Source organism: Myotis lucifugus, unplaced genomic scaffold (genome assembly GCF_000147115.1).
Source record: "Myotis lucifugus unplaced genomic scaffold, Myoluc2.0 scaffold_109, whole genome shotgun sequence".
NCBI classification, from domain to species: domain Eukaryota; kingdom Metazoa; phylum Chordata; class Mammalia; order Chiroptera; family Vespertilionidae; genus Myotis; species Myotis lucifugus.
The window spans coordinates 3,128,052-3,150,740 of record NW_005871157.1 but is presented as its reverse complement, the minus strand read 5'-3'; the positions used below and the strand labels follow the sequence as shown (position 1 = coordinate 3,150,740).

At 41.3% G+C, this 22,689-nt stretch overlaps 1 protein-coding gene across 1 annotated transcript in view; it reads left to right on the top strand.

Moving 5' to 3' along the window:
• Positions 1 to 22,689, top strand: part of TP53BP1 (tumor protein p53 binding protein 1) — a 73,866-nt gene that overhangs the window by 36,548 nt on the left and 14,629 nt on the right. Inside the window, exons 14-18 of the mRNA XM_006093100.3 lie at positions 799 to 1,002; positions 5,143 to 5,200; positions 8,009 to 8,101; positions 14,716 to 15,199; positions 18,394 to 18,546. Coding sequence (XP_006093162.1) covers positions 799 to 1,002; positions 5,143 to 5,200; positions 8,009 to 8,101; positions 14,716 to 15,199; positions 18,394 to 18,546 — 992 coding nt within the window. The remainder of the gene's footprint in view (positions 1 to 798; positions 1,003 to 5,142; positions 5,201 to 8,008; positions 8,102 to 14,715; positions 15,200 to 18,393; positions 18,547 to 22,689) is intronic.

Here is a 22,689-nt window from a genome sequence, read left to right as displayed (position 1 = left end):
TTAGCCTAATGCTCTCTAGCTCCATCCATGCTGTTGCAAATGGTTGGAGTTCCTTCCTTTTTACAGCTGCATAGTATTCCATTGTGTAGGTGTGCCAAAGTTTTTTAATCTATTCATCTGCTGATGGGCACTTAGGCTGATTCCAATTCTTTTAGATCTGAGGAATTGAATCTTCCTCATAAGGTTGATTTTTGTCTTAGGAAGAATAAGGTTGTGATGTCTGATTTCATGAGTTTACTCCCAGGTGATAGTGAGTGGTGATGAGAGGAAAGAAAAGGATTTTATTCTATTATTTGCAAGGCAGTGAAATCTGAGTGCTAAACAATGATATAGAGCTCTTATAAGGAAGGGAGTACAGGTAGGGTAGAAGTACTATTAATTCAGTACCCTGGCTGATCAGTCTGCTGCTTGACAAGGCAAGAAAACATAGATTCTCCTTCCCTAAAGCAGCCAGTAATCTTCTACATTAACCTATTTTTTTTCTCTAGTCAGTGCTGGGAGGTAACAATCATGCCGTCTGGAGTGTCCTGCTACCTATGCCTCATGCTGGCATTGGCTGAGGGCTCATGCAGCATCCTTTGTCCAGATGCAGAAGTGGAACTGAATCCTGTTGCTCCTAAGACCAGGTGTCAATACTAGTGTGTAGTTGTTGATACTTGTGACAGGATCTAACCTAGGAACTCCCTTTCAATCCTGCAGAGCTGTGGAGCCAAACAGGCAAATTGACAACCTTGAGTTATTGTTTTTTGTTTGCATTTTAGTGTTCTTTCTTTCTACCTCCTGCCTCTCTTCTTTCAGATATTAGCAACTATCCAGAAAGCACCACAGCAACCAGTGATGTCATGTCTGAAAGCATGGTGGAAACTAATGATCCTATACTTGGGAATGAAAAAGAAGATTCTGGGGCTGTCCCAGAAATGGATGATAAATTGTGTCTGAGAATGAAACTGGTCAGTCCTGAGGCGGAGGCGAGTGAAGAATCTTTGCAGTTTAGTCTGGAAAGTAAGTTTATGTTAATCTTGGGTAATTAGTAGCTCCAGATCATCTGGGAAGTAGTGGTTATATTTTTTCTAGTTATACTTTTATAATTATAAATGTATTTGTAAAATATTATTGTCATATATTTAATTCTTTGCTTTTGGCCAGTCACTGTCAATGTTACTGAAGATGCTCCATTTTATTTTATTTCTTTATTTTAAAATATATTTTTATTGATTTCAGAGAGGAAGGGAGAGGGAGAGAGAGATAGAAAGAAACATCAATGATGAGAAAGAATCATTGATTGGATGCCTCCTGTACAGCCTCTACTGGGGATCGAGCCCGCAACCTGAGCATGTGCCCTTGACTGGAATCGAACCTGGGACCCTTTAGTCCATAGGCCAACACTTTATCTACTGAGCCAAACCAGCTAAGACGAAGATGCTCCATTTTATAATCTCTATGGTTCCAGTTGTATCTCTGCATTAAACCTGTGTTGATATTAAGTAATTGGTTTCCATATTCAGAAACAGTTCAGAAGAGGGTAGAAAATTTGAGATTGTGGATTCACATTGTAGGTTTATGTTGACTTTCCCACATTAATTGCAAGTTATTTGGTATGGCTAAAATACAGAGAAGGTACAAGGGAGTGGCTGTAAGGTAGAGACCAGATTCTGAAAGGCCTTTTATATCATGATGAGAAGCTGAAAAATTTTAGGCAAGGGAGTAATAAGACTGAATTTGCTTTTTTAAAAGGATCAGCTGAGCCCTGGCCTGGTGACTCAGTTGCTTGGAGTGTCATCCCATACACCAAAAGGTTGCAGGTTCAATTCCCTTTAGTACATACCTAGGTTGTGAGTTGAATCTCTGGTTGGGGTTCGTATGGGAAGCAACCAGTCCATGTTTCTCTCTCACATCAATGGTTCTCTCCCTCTCCCTCTTCCCTGGATTTCTAAAATCAATAAACATATCTTCGGGTGAAGATAGATAGATAAGTAAATGAATAAATAAATAGATCAGCTGAGTGTTTCAAAACTTGGGCTTCTATGCATCATTCCTTGCCTTGCCCATTTCCTGTTCTTCTGCCTGGCAAACTGAGTCTTTAACCAGGAATTGGGGTCATTAATAGTGGGGATGGAGATAAGGGATGAATTTGAGAGGTAGATAGTAGAATAGGGACAACTTGGGACCAGTTGAATATAGAAGTAAGGGGGAGGAAAAAAATACCAGATGATTCTACATCTGTGTTTAGTTTTCATGATAGCACTCCATATAGATATCCTTATTTCCATTTTATTGATGAGAAAACAGACTAAGAGAGATTTTAAGTTATATATCTATGGTCACAATAACTGGTAAGAAGTAGAGCTGGAGTTTGAATCATATCTGAGTCCAAAGGTTATACATTTTTTTACTAAATAGTTTGTAAATGCAGTTTAATGGAGTTAGAAAAGGAAGAAGTCTTAAAAGAGATTGTAAAGGAACATTCAGAGAAGTTGGCTAAGAGAATATAAAGCCATGGATGGCTATGGGGAGGAAAGTTACAAGAAGAAAACAATGTCAGATGCAGAAGTGAGGTCTAGTAAGATATTTCTGAAGTACATTGGGTTTGGCAATTAGGATCCATTTGGTGACTCTAGCAAGAACTATATCTGTATAGTGGTTTGGATGGGAGCTACTGAACGTAATTGAGGCATGATGGGAGAAGAGGCAGCAAATGTATTCTTCTTTTAAGAAGTTTTTGTTAAATATGGAAAGTTAGAGTGAAATACAGGATTAAAGGAGATTTTTCATTTTTAGACTTAGAGGTCTAATCAGGTATATAGACTGAATAGAAATATCCACAAGAGAGATGGATTAAAAGTGAGGGAATAGGGGATATAGTTGATGAACCAGGGCCCTGAGGGAGTTGTGAGGGAAAGCTTTCAAAGACCACTAATAGCCAGGCCGGTGTGGCTCAGTGGTTGTGCATCAACCTATGAGCCAAGGGGTCTCGGTTTGGTTCCTGGTTGAGGCACATACCCAGGTTGTGGGCTCGGTCCCCAGCGGGGGTGATCGATGGTTCTCTGTCATCATTAATGTTCTGTCTCTCTCCCTCTCCCTTTTTCTCCGAAATAATAATAATAATAAAAAAGACCACTAATAGAGTGAGTAAACTTGAATAAGAGGGATTTTTCATTCTTTGAGAACAAAGAAAAATTTTACCTAAATAGATTTTCAGTTCTTACTATACACCAGGCATTTTACATGTACAGCTCACTAAATCTCCTGACAAACTTGTAAAGTTGTGTTTTTTTTGAAGATCCCATTATTATCTACATTTTACAGTTGGGGAAACTGAGGCACAGGCCGGTTGAGCACCTTTCTTAGAGTCATACAACTATTTAATGTAGTACCTTAATTCAAACTAGTTCCAAGAACCAAAGTCCAGTTCCAAATTACAGTGCTATTCTGCTTCTCAGTGCTTATTGGTTTGAATCTTAGAACCTCAGTAGAAATTAAAGTATTACATGTTTCTATCCTTATCATCTTTTTTGAAATCAAGTAGAGCTTATTAAGAGAGTATGTGGTAGCCTTGAATCGTTAGATTTGAGATTACAATTGGAAAGAATTTAAATGAAGCTAAATGTTAAGGATGACCATATTATTACTTTTCAGATAATAGGAGCATAGGATCAGGCACCATACTCAAAATTTCACTCCTCTCATCCTCACAACAAACCTGTGAGGGTGGTCCTGTTTTATCTCTCTTATAGGAGAGAAAACTGACTCAGAAGATGGAGGAGTTTACTCCCAGGTTGTACTCAGAGTGCTGGAGCCAGAGCCTGAGCCAGGTTTCTGTTTCAGAGCTAGGGCTTTAACCACTAAACTTCAGCTGCCTCCTTGATAGACTGTTTAGATTATGTTGGGTCATGAAATTGTAGAAATGTTTAAAAGTATTTGTTATTTTTTTCTGAGGCTGGAATAAATTGTCAGTGAATAAATTTTAATCCCTTGATATTAGTGACATTACTTTGAAAATATGGGATTCTTTTCAGTATTATTCTTGATTCTTTTTCTTTTTTTGATAAAAAATCCTCACCCAGGGATATATTTCCTCATTTTTTTTTTTTAAAGAGAGAGGAAGGGATTGAGAGAAATAAATATCTATGTAAGAGAGAAATATCGATTGGCTGCCTTCTACATGAGCCCCAACAGGGGATTGAACTGCAACCCAGGCATGTACCCTGACTGGGATTGAACCACAACCCTTTGGTGCATGGGATGACATTTCAACCACCTGAGCCACCTCTTTTTTGAAAATGTGGTTTTTCAATTATCTGTCTCCAAAGAACTTTAGGAAGAACTTGAGTACTTTCTATGTGTGGGTTCTCATAAAACTGCACACTATTTAAAATTTGCATCCAAAGACATTTTCCTACATAATTTATCTTATTAAACTTTTCTTGTTTATTTTAAATTTATTTGATTTTTAATTTTTAATTTGATTTTTAAGTAAGTATTTTTAAGTACATATTTTAAAAATTCTTGTATGAGACAAGATAGTTGAGATTCATTTTTAAATGTTACTGCTTCATTCTGTTTCTGAACAAACTGATTAGTCATCTGTAGGAAGTTTGAAAAAAATTTTTGATAGAAGTGAGAGAAACTTGTACCACCTCTCAATTCCTTTCCCGGCCGGCAGGCTCCAATCGCCTGATGGCGAACCTGGGGGTGGGTGGCAGGGGATGAGGGTGGCACCAGGCCAAGGTCCCTGCCCTGCTGGTCGCCCCACACACAGAGGGTGACCTGCGGCGGGGGCGGGGCCGGCGAGCAGGCAGGAACGGCTGACCTCTTTCTTGGTCCCTTTCCCTGGCCATTAGGCACCGATCACCTGATGGCAAACAGGGAACCAGGGGTGGGTGGCGGTGGGGGGCAGGGCTGGCTGTGGGCAGCTGGGAAAGATGACCCTAATTGCAGGTCAGGCCTAGGGACCATACCTGTGCATGAATTTTGTGCACCAGGCCTCTAATTAAATTATAAATCTTTTTCTGTTTCCTTATTATTCTTACCCATTTCTTTTTGTGATTTGTTGCAAATATGTACTAGTAGGACAGGTTTTTTTGGTGTAATATTAACTGAATTCTCTTTTTCTTTCCTTTCCTTGCTTCTGTTTTTATTAAGAGCCTGCAATTGGTGAAAGAAAAAATGGATCTACTGTTGTTGCTGAGGCTGTTGCCAGGTAACTAGAGCTGGTTGCTATTTAGAGGAATTCAATATACAAAGCCACTGTACTGCAGGGAAGATGATTTATCAAGAGAGGAATGAAACTTAAAATATAACTCCAGCATAAAGGATTTAACAATGTGTTGAATCTAATATAGGCTTTCTTAAGTCTAATAAAGCTTTTGCTATACTTAGAAGTAAGATATTTAAAGGTGTTTTCCTTTCTCCCTTTTGTTCATGTGGGACAGTGTCCTTTTTTTTTTAACCTTTTCTGTTGTTGCGACTGAGATTGTTGTTGCTTTGGTGAGGCAATGGAGGGTTTAACAAGAGATAGGCTTAGACCTTGTTCCTCTGAGACCCTCTACTCAGCCGCAGCCTCAGGCCATTTTCTCTTCTGTTTGCCAAATTTGCTACTGTGTTGAACTGTTATTTTTGCTTTGTCATGAAGGCTGTAATGCTTTGAGCATGAGTATGACTCCATCCGGAGGCTCTGGTGGGTAAGCTTTGCCATCTGCTGGCTGTGAGAGTAAAATTGTTTTATTGGTTTCTGGCGTGAAAACAGTAGCAGCAGTTTGTGAAATATAGGTGAGAATTTTTAAATCAGGCCAAGCAGGTACTATAAATAAGCAAAGCGGGCTAAGTGCAAGCCCTTGAAGTGCTGAGGATGACGGCCCACTGAACACCAGCCCTGTCTGAAAGGCTGGGGAGGAGGACAGTCCGGTTCAACTCCTGTTTGGTGGGTCAAATGAGGCCTATGTGTGGACTAAATTGACCTTCAGTTTCAAGTGTCTGGCCCCTGTCTAAATCCTTTGATCTGTACTTAGCTATATGTTAGAGAGATTAGTTGTATTCTGGGCTCTTACATATTTAATCTGAAAAATAGGAACCTTAGGGTCCTTACATCGAAGACTAATGATATGTAGTCTTACAAGTTGAAAAAAAAAAGTTTATTCTTGATCTCTTTGGTTTTAACAGAATTGCATACTAGATATAACTTGTTATTGGTCTGTACATGTGCCCATTGAAAGGGACCAGAATATGCTGCTAAAGCTTCCCAAACCCTTTGGGAGGGATGTAGGGTTGGGAAAATACTTGAGGCACATGATTGGATTGGTGGATCACAGGATGAGGAGAAATTCATTGGTATTGTTGTGAAGCAAATTTTGTATATGAGAATCTAAATTTTAAAAGTGTTTGACTATTCATTTTACCATTGGGTGTATAATAAATCATTTAAAGTAAGTTCTGGAAAAGTTTTTTTTAAATTTATTAATTTTCGAGAAAGAGAAAACATTGATTTGTTGATCCACTTATTTATGCATTCACTGGTTGATTCTTGTATGTGCCCTGAACTGGGATTGAACCTGCAACCATGGTGTATCGAGACAATACTCTAACCCAGTGGTCACCAACCGGTGGTCCGTGAACCACTGCTGGTCCGTGAGGTCCGGAAGGTTGGCGATCGCTGCTCTAACCAACTGAGCTGCTGGAAATCTTACCATTTGTGACAGAATGGATGGATCTGGAGATTATTATGCTAAGTGAAATAAGCCAGTCAGAGAAAGTCAAAAACCATATGATCTCACATGTGGAATCTAATGAAGAAAATAAATTGACAAAATAGAAACAGAGGCATAGATACATGGAACCAACTGATAGCTGTCAGAGGGGAGGAAGTTGGGGGGACTGGATGAAAGAAGGTGAAGGGATTAGCCAAAAAACATATATATCACACATAGACACAGACAACAGTGCAATGATAGCCTGAGGGAGAGGGGGTAGTGGCTAGGTGGAGGCTGGCAAAGCGGGGGAGATGGGGATGGAAAGAGGCTTTACTTCGGATGCAGGGTGCTCATTGCAGCATGCAGGTGATGTTTATTGAATTGTACACTTGAAACCCATATGGTATTGTCAACCAATGTCACTCCAATAAATTCAATTAATAAAAAAAGAGGTAAGCTCAGTTAGAATATTTTAAATGCTCATTGCTTCCTCTGTATTTGGGTAAAGCAGTACCACTCTCTTTTTAATATATTTTTATTGATTTCAGAGAGGAAGGGAGAGGGAGAGAGATAGAAACATAAATGATGAGAGAATCATTGATTGGCCGCCTCCTGCATGGTCCCACACTGGGGATCGAGCTCGAAACCCTGGGCATGTGCCCTGACTGATGTCAAACCCATTACCTCCTGGTTCATAGGTCGACACTCAATCACTGAGTCACACTGGCCAGGCAGTACCACTCTTTTTTAAACAAAGTGTCATCTGTAACTGGGCTCTGTAACTTGCTATCATCTTCTTTCTCAGACATTTCACTGTTGAAGGTTTCAAACATATACAAAAGTAGAGAAACAGTGTAATAAACACTGTATATTCATCACCCAGTATAAAAAATTACCAACTCAGCCCTGACTAGTTAGCAATTTATTTGTTGAAGAAACAGGGCTTTATGTCTTACAGAGTTTTTTTTACATTTCTGGACCTTGCTGATTGTGTATTGTTGAAAGTATTGCAGATGTCCCCCTTTCCCCCCGCCATTGACCCCTCCACTCTGCCCTCGCCCCCTCACACCCCCTCTGATGGTGTCTTTATGGTATTTAATATAGTCCTCTGTCCACCTTATTTCCTGTAAATCTTCCTTGAGAGTTTTTAATTATGCTAATATGAAACAAATACTCTGAGAATCTGAATTTTGGTGTAAGGCAGTTTGGAGTTTTGGATGCAGAAAAAATATTTTATTTCCTCTGTACCTAAAAGGATAATCTTCAGAGGTACATTTTGTTTCAAAACTAACATAGTATATTGCTTTAATTTATTATCTTAGTCCCCAGAAGGCCATGTCTTTGCTTAGCTGTGTCTGCGATACCCAGCAAGAGGATGAGGCTCAAAGTCAGGATCCCTGCTCCACACCCACCAGGTGAGCTTATTTTCACAGCATCTTCTGGGCTGTATTTATATTGATTCATAAAGTGGTGGTACCAAATTTAGAATATAGTGCTACTATTTTGGAACTTGAGTTTACTTTTTTATCTGAGGGACTGTAGCATATTCTAGATGGATTTATAAAGATTTATAGTTATGAGGAATTTTTTGTTTAAAAAAAAATATATATACATATATATATATTTTTTATTAATTTCAGAGAGGAAGGAAGAGGGAGCGAGAGATAGAAACATCAAGGATGAGACAGAATCATTGATTGGCTGCCTTTTGCATGCCTCCCACCAGGGATTGAACCTGCAACCCGGACATGTGCCCTGAATGGGAATCGAATTGTGACCTCCTGGTTCATAGGTTGATACTCAACCACTAAGCCACGCTGGCTGGGCTATAATCATGAGAAGTTTTATTAAGTAATTTATAGATATAGATTTTTGTCTTTATCTGCCAGTTCTAACAATTTGAAATGATTAAGTCTTCATATATTTATGAAACTATTATCATTTTATATTTCCAAGATTTATTCTCTTTTTCTTAGGTTTGGAAATGTTTATTTTTAACAGACTTTTAATTTCCGTTTAGTTTCCCATAGCAAAACTGAGATAATGCTTAACATCCCAGATTTAAAAAATATATTTTATTGACTTTAGAGAGGAAGGGAGAGGGAGAGATAGAAACATCAATATTGAGAGAGAATCATTGATTGGGTGCCTCCTGCATGCCCCCCTACTGGGGATCAAGCCTGAGACCCTGGCCATGTGCCCTGACTGGGAATTGAACTGTGACCTGGTTCATAGGTCGACGCTCAACCACTGAGCCACATCGCTTGGGCTTAATATCCCAGATTTAAAGTTTGTCGGACCTTATGGAATTAAGATTTTTCTATAATTTCTTTACTCCATAATTTCTTAGAACAGCTTTGAAGCAGAAAAAAATTTTTTTGATTTACAAAATATTTCTTTGCTATTGATATAATTGAAGAGTATTTGTTTGGAATATATGAGTCCTATATTTATTATAGGGAAAGAAGTAATGACAATGAAAATAAGTTTATTTTCATTATGATATATGATATCTATCATCTCTGGAATTTAGTGATTTTATAATTAGAGAATATAATAATGTTTGTCACTAGGTATCTAATAGTGTTATTTGCAGCATAATTTCTGTATTCTTTATTGATAGAAATATTTAAAAGGAACATGTCAGTGCTTTTATTGGGCATTCTGATGATTAAATGTGAACTTGTTGGTATTGTTGGGAATCAGCTAGCCCAGATTATATCCTCTATTATATCAAGAAGCTTGTTGGGTGAAATGTCACTTTGTGTGGTTCCAAAATTGGTGTGGTAATGGCCAGCAATTACTAAATTTATCAGGGGCATCGTATTGCCTGTCTGTTTTATTAGACTGTCTTACAATAGGCCCAGCTGCTGGGGATTTTGTGTAGCCTTGATAGAAAAAGGGCTTGCAATCCAGCTGGATTTGGCTTCCGTTGCTCTACAGACAGATCTACACTGAGAACTGAATGGTTAGAAGTTTGTTAAATATGGAGATTTATTCTTCTCTGTTTCGCTTAGGATTAATTTTGCCCAGGCTTTTTCTGCTAGAATTTCTTAGCATCAGTTTCTAAATCTGGCATACAGTGACCAGAATAGAATTGTGTAGCTGGAACTAATGAAGAGAGAGAGGTGTGGTCCTTCTTACAGTATATTGGATTTCTCTTGTCTTCTAAAACTTTGTTCTGGTGCTAAAGATTTCTTCTTTTTTGTTTCTTGGGACATTAATATATATATTCATGCTAGATATTTCTCAGTTGCTTTATTATGTCTACAGAATTTATGAACTTGTTAGGAGTGGGCAACACTTTTTGGAGTATGTGTTGTAATTAAGCTTTTGGTTTTTACCTGCTGTTCTATGTTGGTCTTAATCAGCAAATCTTGCCAATCAAAACTATATATATATATATATTATACTAGAGGCCCGGTGCACGAAATTCGTGCACTGGGGGATGGGGTTCCCTCAGCCAAGCCTGCCCCTCAGTCCGGGATCCCTCAGTGGATGTCCTACTGATGGCCACAGTCTGGCAGCAGAGGCTCAGTGCAGCCGTCCCCGTGTGTGTGTGTGTGTGTGTGTGTGTGTGTGTGTGTGTGTGTCTGCTGGGGGCCTGCCCCCAGCCCTGCCACATAGGCTCTGAGCAGTTGCCGTGTGTGTGTGTGTCCACTGGTGGTCTGCTCCCAACCACATTGGAAGCTCAGAGTAGGCGCTGTGTGTGTGTGTGTGTGTGTGTGTGTGTGTGTGTGTGTCTGTCTGCTGGGGGCCTACCCCCAGCCACACCCTGAAGGCTTCGAGCAGGCGCCCCTCTCTGTTGATCTCTCAGGCTCCTGGCCTCCACTGCATGTTGTATTCTCCCTTGAGCTGTGGCCAGGGTGGGGCGCCCTTTCTTGCTGTGAGATCCCCAGGGCTACCCAGGGACAGGCGCACAGGGGGGCTGGCTGCAGGCCGCCCTTTCCTGCTCTGTGATCCCTGCAGCCACCCAGGGGCTGGCTAGAGGCCGCCCTTTCCTGATCCATGATCTCTGGGGCGATCCCACGGGCAGGCGCACACAGGGGCTGGCTGCAGGCCGCCCTATCCTGCTCCGTGATCTCCGTAGAGATCCCATGGGCAGGCACACACAGGGGCTGGCTGCAGGCTGCCCTTTAATGCTGTGGGATCTCCGGTTGCTGAGGGCCTGTTGGGGGGTGACTGCTGGCTGACGGGCAGCATTTCCCGCCAGTGCCTGGGGATCTCCCGAGGGAGAGCCAGTTGGGGGCCTGGCCAGTGGCAGATCGCTGGGGTCACGCCTGCCAGCCCTGGGTCGGGTTGCACAGGGGTCGCCCGCCATCAGGGTCACAGATAGCAGGCCCGGATGGCGGCGGGCAGGCAGAATAGCGCTGTCCCATCCTGCCTGCAGTATGCAAATTAGCCGCCATCTTTGTTGGCAGTTAACCACCATCTTGACTGGCAGTTAATTTGCATATCGCTCTGATTAGCCAATGGGAAGGGTAGCGGTCGTACGCTAATTACCATTTTTCTCTTTTATTAGATAGGATGATCCTGGGTGGGAAATGACTATGATTTTAACATCATTTCATTTGACTGATGCTAATATGAGAATTATAAATACCAAAATTCTAATATTTGATAGGAATCTGCTATATATTGCTAATATTTCAATGAGACACATTTAGTCTTTAGAGAAAGAAGAATTCTTCTGATTAACTCTTTTGGGGGGAAAAAGCAACCTAAAATTTATCAATTAAGAATTAAATGTCTCAAATAAAACAAGGCTTTGCTTTAGAAGTGAATATCTGTTCAGAAGTTCTATCCTAAATAAGCAGCTTATGAAGTAAAATGTGTAGTAGGCTTGTTTATGTTTATGTTGGGGAACAATGGTAATTGAATTATTAAAATAGTTAATCCAGTCATGTCCCATCTAGTTTTTGACTCACTTTCATTATTGCTTAGCTATTAATGTTAGTTATCTTAAAGATTCAAACATGAGTATTCAATTTATAAAGAAGATGAATTGCATGTCCTTAATTGCTTTGTCTTATGCAACTAATATTGATTGAGCATCTGTTTTATACCTAGTACTGTGCTAAATAATCTATTCTAATAAAAAGATAATACAGTGGGGCCTTGACTTATGAGTGTCCCGACTAACGAGTTTTTTGAGATACCAGCTGTCTCTTGGCCGATTTTTTGCATTGAGTTGACAGAGCAATTTGAGTTAACGAGCTCCTTAACGAGCTTGGTCTCGGAACGAATTAAACTCGTAAGTCAAGGCTCCACTGTATGCTAATTAGACTGGACGTCTTCTGGACAAAGCCACTGTGGCGGGGGCCGAGGCAGAGGCAGTGAGGGGCTATCAGGCTGGCAGGGGAGAGCAGTTAGGGGTGATCGGGCCAGCAGGGGAGGGCAGCTAAGGGGCGATCAGGCTGGGAGGGGAGCAGTTAGGGGGCTATCAGGCTGGCAGGGGAGAGCAGTTAGGGGTGATCGGGCCAGCAGGGGAGGGCAGCTAAGGGGCGATCAGGCTGGGAGGGGAGCAGTTAGGGGGCAACCAGGCCAGCAGGCAGAGGCGGTTAGGAGGCAATCAGGCAGGCAGGCGAGCGGTTAGGAGCCAGTGGTCCTGGATTGCAAGAGGAATGTCCGACTGCCAGTTTAGGCCTGATCCCGAGGGGTCCTGGATTGGAGAGGGTGTAGGCCGGGCTGAGGGACTTCCCCCCTCAAACTCCCCCCCCCCCCGCATGAATTTTGTGCACTGGACCTCTAGTTTTTAAATAAGATCACTTATAAACATCGTTAGAGGTAGGTGTTACTCATCTGTCTCCTGGTGGTCTTATTCCTATCTCTTCATTGAAACATATATTTCATTCAGTTGAGGTTCCTGACACCCAGGACACAAAGTATAACAATCAATTTATACCAGGCCCTTGGTTAGAACTCTATTCTAAATCCCTCTTTGACTTCCAGTTTTTTGTTCTTTTGTGTGTGTGTTTAAAAAATATATCTTCGTTGATTTCAGAGTAGAAGGGAGAGGGAGAGAGAGATAGAAATATCAATGATGAGGGAGAATCATTGATCAGCTGCCTCCTGCACACCCCCTACTGGGGATCAAGCCTGCAACCCTGGCATGTGCCCTTGACTGGAGTCGAGCCTGGGACCCTTCAGTCTGCAGGCTCGCACTCATCCAGTGAGCCAAACCAGCTAGGACTAACTTCCAGTTTTGATAAACTGAGCTAAACATGATAGAAACCTCAGAAACCTCTCCTTTTCTCTTCAAGGTTCAGAGCAGAGCAGGCCCTATGGTAAGAGCTCCTCCCAAGTTGGCAACTGCTCCACCTTTCTCTGGTCAAATGCTTACAGCAACATACAGCATAGTTTGTAGATCCTTTATCATCCTGTATGTTGTCTTTTGGGTGTATCTCAGTTTATGCATTATAAAATACTAGAGGCCTGGTGCACGGATGTGTGCACCAGTGGGCTCCTCAGCCTGGCCTGTGCCCTCTCGCAATCCGGGACCCCTTGGGGGATGTAGTAGCGTGTGAAGCAGCAGGTGGTTGGGGAGGAGCCTGGGCCCTGGCCGGGCGCCTCACCGCTCCTGCTGATCCCTGCCCCGCTGTGCCTGGTACCGCCAAGGTGGGAGAGGCTTGCGTCACCACAGCTGCACTTGACAGCCGTGAGCCTGGCGTCTGGCGCCCAACGGTCAGCTGAGCGGTGCTCCCGCTGTGGGAGTACACTGACCACCGGGGGCAGCTCCTGTGTTGAGCATCTGCCCCCTGGTGGTCAGTGTGCGTCATAGCTACCGGTCGACTGGTCTTTCGGTCGCTTAAGCTTTTATATATATAGATGACACCCCAAACTAAAACAGGTTCCAGATGTGATCTTACTGTGGTCAGTTCAAAATGGATCCTTTTATCTTTATTCTGGCCATTATGCATGTAATGTAGCCTAAAAATTCATTAGTTTGTTGTTGTTTGTAGTATACTTATTCATTTGAACTTATAACTTACAAAAAGTCAAAGGTTATGGACTTTTTTTTTTAAGCTATGGGCATTTTCTACATGGGCATTTGCTAGTTATACAATTAGCTTATTTAATCAGAGTAGCTTTTTGCAGTTAACCAGTTGAGAGAACATGAATTCTTTTGTTTAAAATACATTCATTAGACACTTAACTTTATATTAAGCCCTGTGGTGGGTGTTTTAAGTATAAACTTGAATAAGACATGAATGTCAAGTTCCTGTGTAACCTGCTCCCTTGGAGTTAATCTGGGTCTTTTTATCCTGGTGTATTGTTAAAGACATTTAACGCCTCTAGGCACCTAGAGCTTCATGGTACCTGGTTTGCAGGAGACATTCACCAAATGCAGTGAAATGAGTAAGTCACTGACAGCCAAATGGTAAGTCTAAGAAGTTGGCTGTATCTTGAGGCACCAAGTCATCCTGAAATGGTTAGTTGTAGATATACTAGTAGCTTGCAAAGCTGGGATCTATTCTTTTGCTGAAATTGTTGGTCGCGCTTAGGTGTATCTAAAATGCCAGTAGTCATTTAAGAAATGTTAGAATCATTTATAAAGTCAGAGGACTCTTGACCTAATTGATCTTTTTCCCCCTTTTTGTTTTCTTTATTGTTTTTTTTTTAATTTGTGTCCCCCCCCTTTTTTTTGTTATTTTTATTGTTGTTATTTGTTGTTTAATTGAGCTTTTGTGAAATAGATCCCTAAGCTGCCTTCATTGTCTGTGACTTCATTAATGGCTTTATATCTTCTTATTTAATTTATTTTCCTATGTCAGAGTTTATAGCTAGTGATGAGAAGAAGTATTATGACTATTTTATCATCACAGTGGAATTTTATCATCACAGGAGTGAAATTATGATGAGAAACCTCATAAGGTGATATTCTTGGTCATTTTATTTTCTCCCCCACGTTTCTCAAATTGTCAAATTATGGTTCCCCCTTGCCAGTATGCACACATGAGCATGCACATGCGTATGTACATGCAGGTGCGCTTACTTGACATGGTTTCTTTATGTGGTTGATTCTCAGGGGGAACTTACTCCATTTTCCAAGTACTGAAGATGAAGAAGAGAAGGAAGAATTGGAAGGTGACCAAAGGACCGGGCAGCATCAACAAACTACGAAGCCCAGTAGCCCCGTCGAAGACCCTGCGCCGCCTGCCTCCCAGCAGAAGGCCACAAAGGGGCCATCCAGTCTGCGAGAGGAAGCAATGGAGATAGATGTGCTAGACGGCCAGAAAGAAGGGTGGAATGCCAATCAGGAAAAACCTAGTAAGACCTTGATTGAAAGGCCCAGCCAAAATAACATAGGAATTCAGACCATAGAGCCTTCCCTATGGATCCCAGAAACTGTTTCAGCAGCGACCCAGACTGTAAAAAATGTGTGTGAACAGGGGACCAGTACAGTGGATGAGAACTCTGGAAAACAGGATGCCACAGTTCAGACTGAGAAGGGGACTGGTGAGAAGCCAACCAGTGCTTCTGGGGATGACACAGAGTCACTCCACAGCCAGGTGAGAGAAGTGCCGGTGCCACTTTCTGGATTCCCGGAGAATTAAGCTGTGGTACTTTTACCTACTGATAATCCTTCATAATTTTGTACAGACCAGTAATTAAAAGACAAAAACAATTTATTCAGGATAGAGACAGGGTAGTGAAAATTTTGGGTAGCTGTAGCTAATAAATGGTCTCTTAGGGAAAATGGAATAGTGCTAGAGTTTGCCAAGTAGGTCTTTACTAGAAAAGAAAGCCAGGAATATAGTCTGGGTCCTATATTCTTTTAAGTTGTTCAATCTTTTCCTTCCCTTTTGCTATCATTTTGCATCCTTCTTTATAACTATCAGAGCTAATTGTGTTTCCTCCAAGTCTGTTTCACCATGGTTCGCAGGAACTGAGAGAGTAAAATGTAAAGGAGGAAGGAGTAGAAGAAGCATGAAAGATAGTGTATCACAGTATTAGAAACAAAGAATAGTAACAGGAATAGAGAGAGATGGATGGGCACAAGTCTCTAGGTGACTAGGGACTGCAGAAAGGCTCAGACTAGACTTAATGGGAGGAAAAGCATTGGGGCTGATGGAAGTGAGGCTGGAGGAGGAACAGGTTCTTGGGAATAGAGTAGGGAAGTAGATCCTAGTTACTGAACACCTGCCCTATGTCAGCATTGTGCTCAAGACAACCCGTGAGGTTGGTATCATTACTCCCATTTCACAGGTAAAGAAACCAAGCTGAAGAGAGGTTAAGTAACTTGCCCAAGATTTTGCCATCAGTAGGTGGCAGAACTGGAATTTGAACTCAGCATGTCTACTTCAGAATTGGTATTCTTTTCATTATGCTATGTTGCTTTTCTATATTTTAATCATGGCCTGTGTAGTCTTGTTCTGTCTATCCTTGCCTCTCCAAAAACTGTTTATATTAGACTTTTATAGTGACACAGTCTTTGGGATTTAAGACCTTATCAATTCATACAGATTCAAATATCAACAGTCTTTTGGATATAGGGGTTCTAGCATATCAGATCCCATTTTCCGTCTGTTTATTTTCACCCTTAAAGTGTTTGCATTCTGCTGCATAATTTTGTTTTCTCTGCTTTTATAAAAATTAAACTTAAAGATAGCAATCATGTGGGAGCCACTGTTTTATATTTTCCTTTTCTTCCTCATATTCTACTTCTCTAAAATAGGGAAGTAATCCCTTCTCCTAGCTCATCATGATGATAGGAGCCAGTGGGCCAGTATGCTTAAGGCTCAAGCTTTGGAATCAGACCACTTCATCTGAATAGTGAGGATTAAATGAGATAAGGCATGCAAAGCCCCAAGCTCTGGGCCTGGCACATAGTAAGTGCTCTGTCATTGTTGGGGGCTGCTGTCACTACCACAACCACTGCTGATACTTTAGTAGTTTATCCTGTGTCATGCGGAGTGATGTAACATTTAAGAGCTCGTTGCTTATGCTAAGAGAAAAAAGATGCTAGGAAAAGAGGTGAATGGGTAGAGTTTCATTTGGGAAAGATAAACAAGTTCATGGTGATGTTAGCACAACAATGTGAATGAAAACGAGGTTTTCCAAGTGTCAGAGCTTTGTTACTCCCTGCAGTCTGGGTAGGACTCAGGCCAGTGCTTAGAGAATAGTATAGGCAGCTACCTTTGACATTCTTTAAATTTTCAAGTGGGTCTGGAGCCAGGTTTCTATGAAGGGAAAGTATGGTTTTATTTTCATTTTGTCTTAATGACAAAATTCTCAAGTTATTTTATCTTTACAGAGATCACTTTTCAGAAGACTTTAAAGAAAGAATAAACATAGCTTTCCTTTTATCTACCCCTTTCCCTTCTCTCCTTTCTTATTCTGTCAGACATGTGTAAGTGTCTTTCAGGAAGTGATCATTTGTCTGGGTGTTGGTAATGGAAGAATTACAGGGAGGCTTCTTGGCCACATTTCAGGGATATGTAAAGCACCGAAATCTTTCAGACCCAAAGAGGTCCAGGCTGTCATGGTTCTAACACAGGGGCCCCTGGCAGTTGAGGTGTGACAGAGCAATGCTCGGACCATTCACTAACCAGAGTTGTATGTATAGAAGTATTTAAGGAATTGGTTGAATAACATTCCATGCTTTTGATTTCATTTTTATTTATTCACATAATTTACATAGTTCCTTTTTAGTACATATTTTACCTCTAAGATGGGGTTGGAGTAGGAATTATTCAGGCAAATTATAGAAAGTTGTAGGTAAATTACTACCACATTGTCATGAAACACCCAGAATCCCCATTATTGCAGTGGTACATATAATTCTTTGGAAAGACTTGGATACTTTGACACTGACTACTGAAAGTAAAATTAGTCCACTATAGGGGGAATAAGGGGGGGAGAAAAAGTGTGCATTTACTCTTCAGAATTATAGACCCAGTAGGTACAGGGGAGGGTGTGACTGTGGATAAATGTGACATAGGTGTTATGAGAAAACATATACGTAACAGTTGTATTAAAAATGTAGGTCTTAATTAAACTATTTAACTGATTATTCTTTATGGTACAACTAGATCAGCCAGCAGTTGCCAACTGGTGGTCCGTGAGGTCCGAAAGGTTGGCGACCGCTGATCTAGATACAAAATCCTAATTTGCTAATATTTTCTGTTTCTGGACACTAGTTCAGCTCTTTAGTTATAATCTATTATTTGGAATAGATTCAATATTTTACATGTAATTCTAGGATAAATTAGTGTATCTTGTTCCAGGTATAACTCAACCATAGTTTTGTTTACTGATGCCGGTAAAACAGACTGCACTGAGGTCAACAGCTGTCATTCTGGTTTACATAAAGTTCTGAAGATGCCTTTTATTTACAGAGCTGTTTCAAGTATAAACCTGTAAAAGTCAGCATCAAAATCAGAAAGATCAAAGTTTAAAAACAATGTACTTTTCGGCGATCAAAGTTTTACTTAAATATCTTAAATATAAATGCTAGATGTTACAATTTTGATTTAGACAGAAATAGGTCATTTTTGGTGACACTGAGACAAATTCTTCTAGCCTCTGGCTGTACAGATGGTCCATCGCTGTTTTTATGTAGGTGACTGCAAAACAAAGCAGCTGGAAAGTGTTATCACACTAGATTCCTGGAGCCTCTGCACTGTTCATCATGAAGAAGTTGACCTGGACTCTGCCCGTTTGCAGTGAGACCCATGCTTGTGCTCTCCATTTGCTTCCACAGGGAGAGGAGGAGTTCGATATGCCGCAGCCACCGCGTGGCCATGTCCTGCATCGGCACATGAGGACAATCCATGAGGTTCGCACGCTTGTCACTCGTGTCATCACAGATGTGTATTATGTGGATGGAACAGAAGTAGAAAGAAAAGTTACTGAGGTAATATATGCTGTGGGTCGATGTGGCAAATTTCTTTCAGTAGAAAAATTACTCTGTCACTTCATGCCACCTCCCCAAGCCCCTGTCCTGAGCAACTAGCTACTAACACTTTGTTTTCTTCCATCTTTTTAATAGAAAGATATAAGAACCAGCTTAGAAACCAAGAGTCCTGAATTCTGTGTCTTTTCCAACCATGGGTTTGATGTTGACCTTTGGCTGGTTATTCAACCGGTCCCATCATGCTTTCCGTTTTTACAAAGAATAGATGGATACATCTCTGTCATATAGAAATATAAAGATTTTATGTATTATTTTTAATCCTTGGAAACTCTAATGAAATTTAGAATTTCCTGCGGGGCTGCATATGTTTTCTCATTGTCATTGTTTTCTCACGTGTTTTCATGTTTACTCACGTGTCCTTTCTTGGTCTTCATCAAATGTGGTTATGGACCTGTTGGTAAGCCATGGACCTTCATTTGTCAGGGTTCATCTGGACTCATTCCCAGTGTCAGCGTAATATTAGCATTTATTGACTATTATATTGGACAGTGTTATATGCTGACTTTGTTCACATCGAATACTGAGATTAGACAAACTTTCTAGACTGGCACCTTTCTGGGTACATATGTTAATATTTGGGAACCATTCTATTTAATTCATAAGAGGCAGAGCTATTTTCTTCCTTCACTCGGGCACTTTTGTTTAATTCTGCCAGCTAGTCATAGAGGAAGCTGTACTCCGAGAATGAAACTATGGTATATAGTTTTATTAAATGGAATATATTATAGCTATTGTTTATTAATGGGCCATTGTGGCTCTTGTGTCAGAAAGCATTTGACATTAGTTTGAGAAACTGTCTTATGTTCTTTATTTATTGTATACCAAATAATAATAATCCCAGAAATACTTCTTTTAAAATGTTGATTCATCTTCAATTTTATGTTTGCATACTGTTTTTCAATGTTATTACTATTTTGTAAAAATTATGAACTCAGGAGCTTTATAGAAAAACAATTTGCTTTCATGTAAAGGTTTTGAAACTGTTGCAGTTACAATGAACTCTGTGCCAGGTGCTATATCAAGTGTTACACATATTACTTAATTTGTTATATGGTGCTTTGTAGAGTATATTTCTGGAAACAGCAGGCCTCCTAGATACTCTGAGGGGAAAATGAAGTTCCATGTCATAAATATTTCTTAATGTAATATTTATCGTACCCCTATGGGAGACATTGCCATAATTAAATAAAAGGATGATAATGACTAACATTTATAGAGCACTAACTATATGCCAGGCACTATTCTAAGGACTGTAAATGATTTAATTTATTTTATCCTCAGTTAGCTATGATATAGATATTGTTATTCCCATGCTGCAGATAAAGAAGCTGAGGGACAGCGAGTTAAAATAACCTGCTTAAGGCTACATAGCTAATAGAGGGACTGGAATTCAATCCAGACAGTCTAGTTCCAATGCCCACCTTCCTAAGCACCACACTATGCTGCCTTTCTTAAAAAAATATTTTTATTGATTTCAGAGAGGGGGAGAGAGAGAGAGAGAAACATCAATGATGAGGGAGAATCATTGATTGACTGCCTCCTGCACTCCCCACATTGGGGATCGAGCCCGCAACCCAGGCATGTGCCCTGACTGGGGATCAAACCATGACCTCCTAGTTCATAGGTCGATGCTCAAGCACTGAGCCACACCAGCCAGACTATATGCTGGCTTTTAAGAGTGAAAGTGATGTATTCCGAAAGGAAGAGGGAAATTTTGATAAAATCTTTCTGGATGATGGCCAGAAGGTATTTGAGTTGTACACTGAAGGTTTAGGATATTGGGAGATAAGGGGAAAGGGCATTCTTATGCAAGGCTTGAGGAGCAAAGGCAGAGAAGCAGAAAGTAGAGAAAACACGGTGTGAACAGTCTAATTGGCGTGCAGCACAGAGATGTGTAGTGGTGTGAAGGTGGACAGGTTGAGGTCAGAGGACTCTGGGAACTTTCCTTCCTTCATCTCTTGTAGCCCTTGTTTATCATCTTTTAAAGATTGTATTCATTTATTTACCAGCAGGTAAATCCTAGTACTGTGGTAGGCACTGGGAGTATGAGGGTAAAAAGACAGTGTCCCTGTTCTCTAGGGGTTTACACTTCACATGCAACAAATCCACAACGTGTTGGTTGCTGTAGTGGAGGGTGGAAAGCTGTGTTAGGAAGAGGGATGGAGCCCACTAGCCTACCTGAAGGTGGCTAAAAGGCCTCACAGGATATGCAGTGCCCAAGAGTGTGGCAAATAGCATTGAGGGGTGGGGGAGGACAGTGCAGGCAGAAGGAAAAGTTAGGTAAATATGTAGGTGGCATGGCATGCTTAATGAATATTTAGAAGCTCAGTATGACAAGAACAGTAGGATAGGGAATAATGAGAGAGGATGCTGTTGAGGTTGGTAAGGGCCCAGAGCATAAGGACTCTGTGTACCATAGGAAGGAATTTAGATTTTTATCTTCTTTGTGATGGAGAGCCATTAGAGAATTTGGAGGAAAAGGAGTAATATACTTAGATTAGAGTTGGACACTGAAGGTTTTAAATACTGGGAGCTAAGGGGAAAGGGCATTCCGTATAGAAGGCTCAGTGAGCAAAGGCACCATTGTTATTAATTAACTAGAGCCCCGGTGCACGAATTCATGCACCAGTGGGGTCCTTTGGCCTGGCCTGCGGGATCAGGCTGAAACCAGCTCTCCAACATCCACCGGGGGGTCCTGGATTGCAAGAGGGCGCAGGCCAGGCCCAGGGACCCCACCGGTGCACAATCGAGGCCAGGGAGGGACACAGGAGGTTGGCCAGCCTGGGAGGGGTCATGGGAGGGCTCCAGGGTGTGTCTGGCCCGTTTTGCTCAGTCCTGATCGGCCGGACCCCAGCAGCAAGCTAACCTACCAGTCGACTGTCTGCCCCCTGGTGGTCAATGCATGTCATAGTGAGCGGTTGAGCGGCCTTAGCATATCATTTGCCTTTGATTGGTTGAACGGACGACTGGACGCTTAGCATATTAGGCTTTTATTATATAGGATAAATTGCATGTTGGGTAAGTTAGATTGACAGCAGTGTAAATGAATTGGAGTGTGTTGAGGTTAGAGGCATAGTCAGACAAGAGGTAATTAGTGTCAAGTTAGGGCAGTGGCAGTAAGGGTTGAGAGGAGAGACATAGATGCAAGAAATACATAGATTCTGGGGAATTCCTGAAAGTGGGGATTGAGGGAGAGGGAAGAAATCATATTAGAATCATATTAAATGTCTGGGCTTTTTGCCTGATCAGCTGGATATATGGTGGTACCATATACTGAGATAGAGAATATAAATAGGACACAGTTTGAAAGAGAAGATCCTATTTCAATAAATATTTACTAAGGGCCTCTTCTGCAGAAGGTACTATGCTAGATTTGGGGGATATGTCCAGGAAAGAAGATGGTTCTGATCTCTATCTTCATGTGGCCTCTGTAGTCTAGCAGGAGAGACATACAGGAAAACAAGTAAGCAAATACATCGAAAACATCATAGGACAACTTGCAGCCTGGGCCTAAGTCATATCAGAGCAATAGCTTCGATTGCTGGACAGTTGCAAAGGCAGGTATAGCTGGCTACTGCTTTTTTTTTTTTTAAAGGGGAGAATGATGATTTTTATTTTTATTTTTTAAAATATATTTTATTGATTTTTTTTACAGAGAGGAAGGGAGAGGGATAGTTAGAAACATCGATGAGAGAGAAACATCAGCTGCCTCCTGCACACCCCCTACTGGGGATGTGCCCGTAACCAAGGTACATGCCCTTGACCAGAATCGAACCTGGGACCCTTGAGTCTGCAGGCTGACGCTCTCCACTGAGCCAAACCGGTTAGGGCTGGCTACTGCTTTTTGAGCCTGCTCTCTAACTGAAACACACCTGGAGTCCCAGCCTTCTGTGCAGGCCTTGCCCCTACACATTTGCCATGACCAGGAGAAGGAATTAACTTACATTCTGGGTTCACAACACCTGTTTCAGTCAAATGACCTTGGCAGATGACTGAACCCAGGTAGGGCATTCGAGTTGGATGATAGGAGATGGTGCTTGGAGAAGGGCGTGTTTGTGATTGAGATTTTTGGAGGTGGTGCAG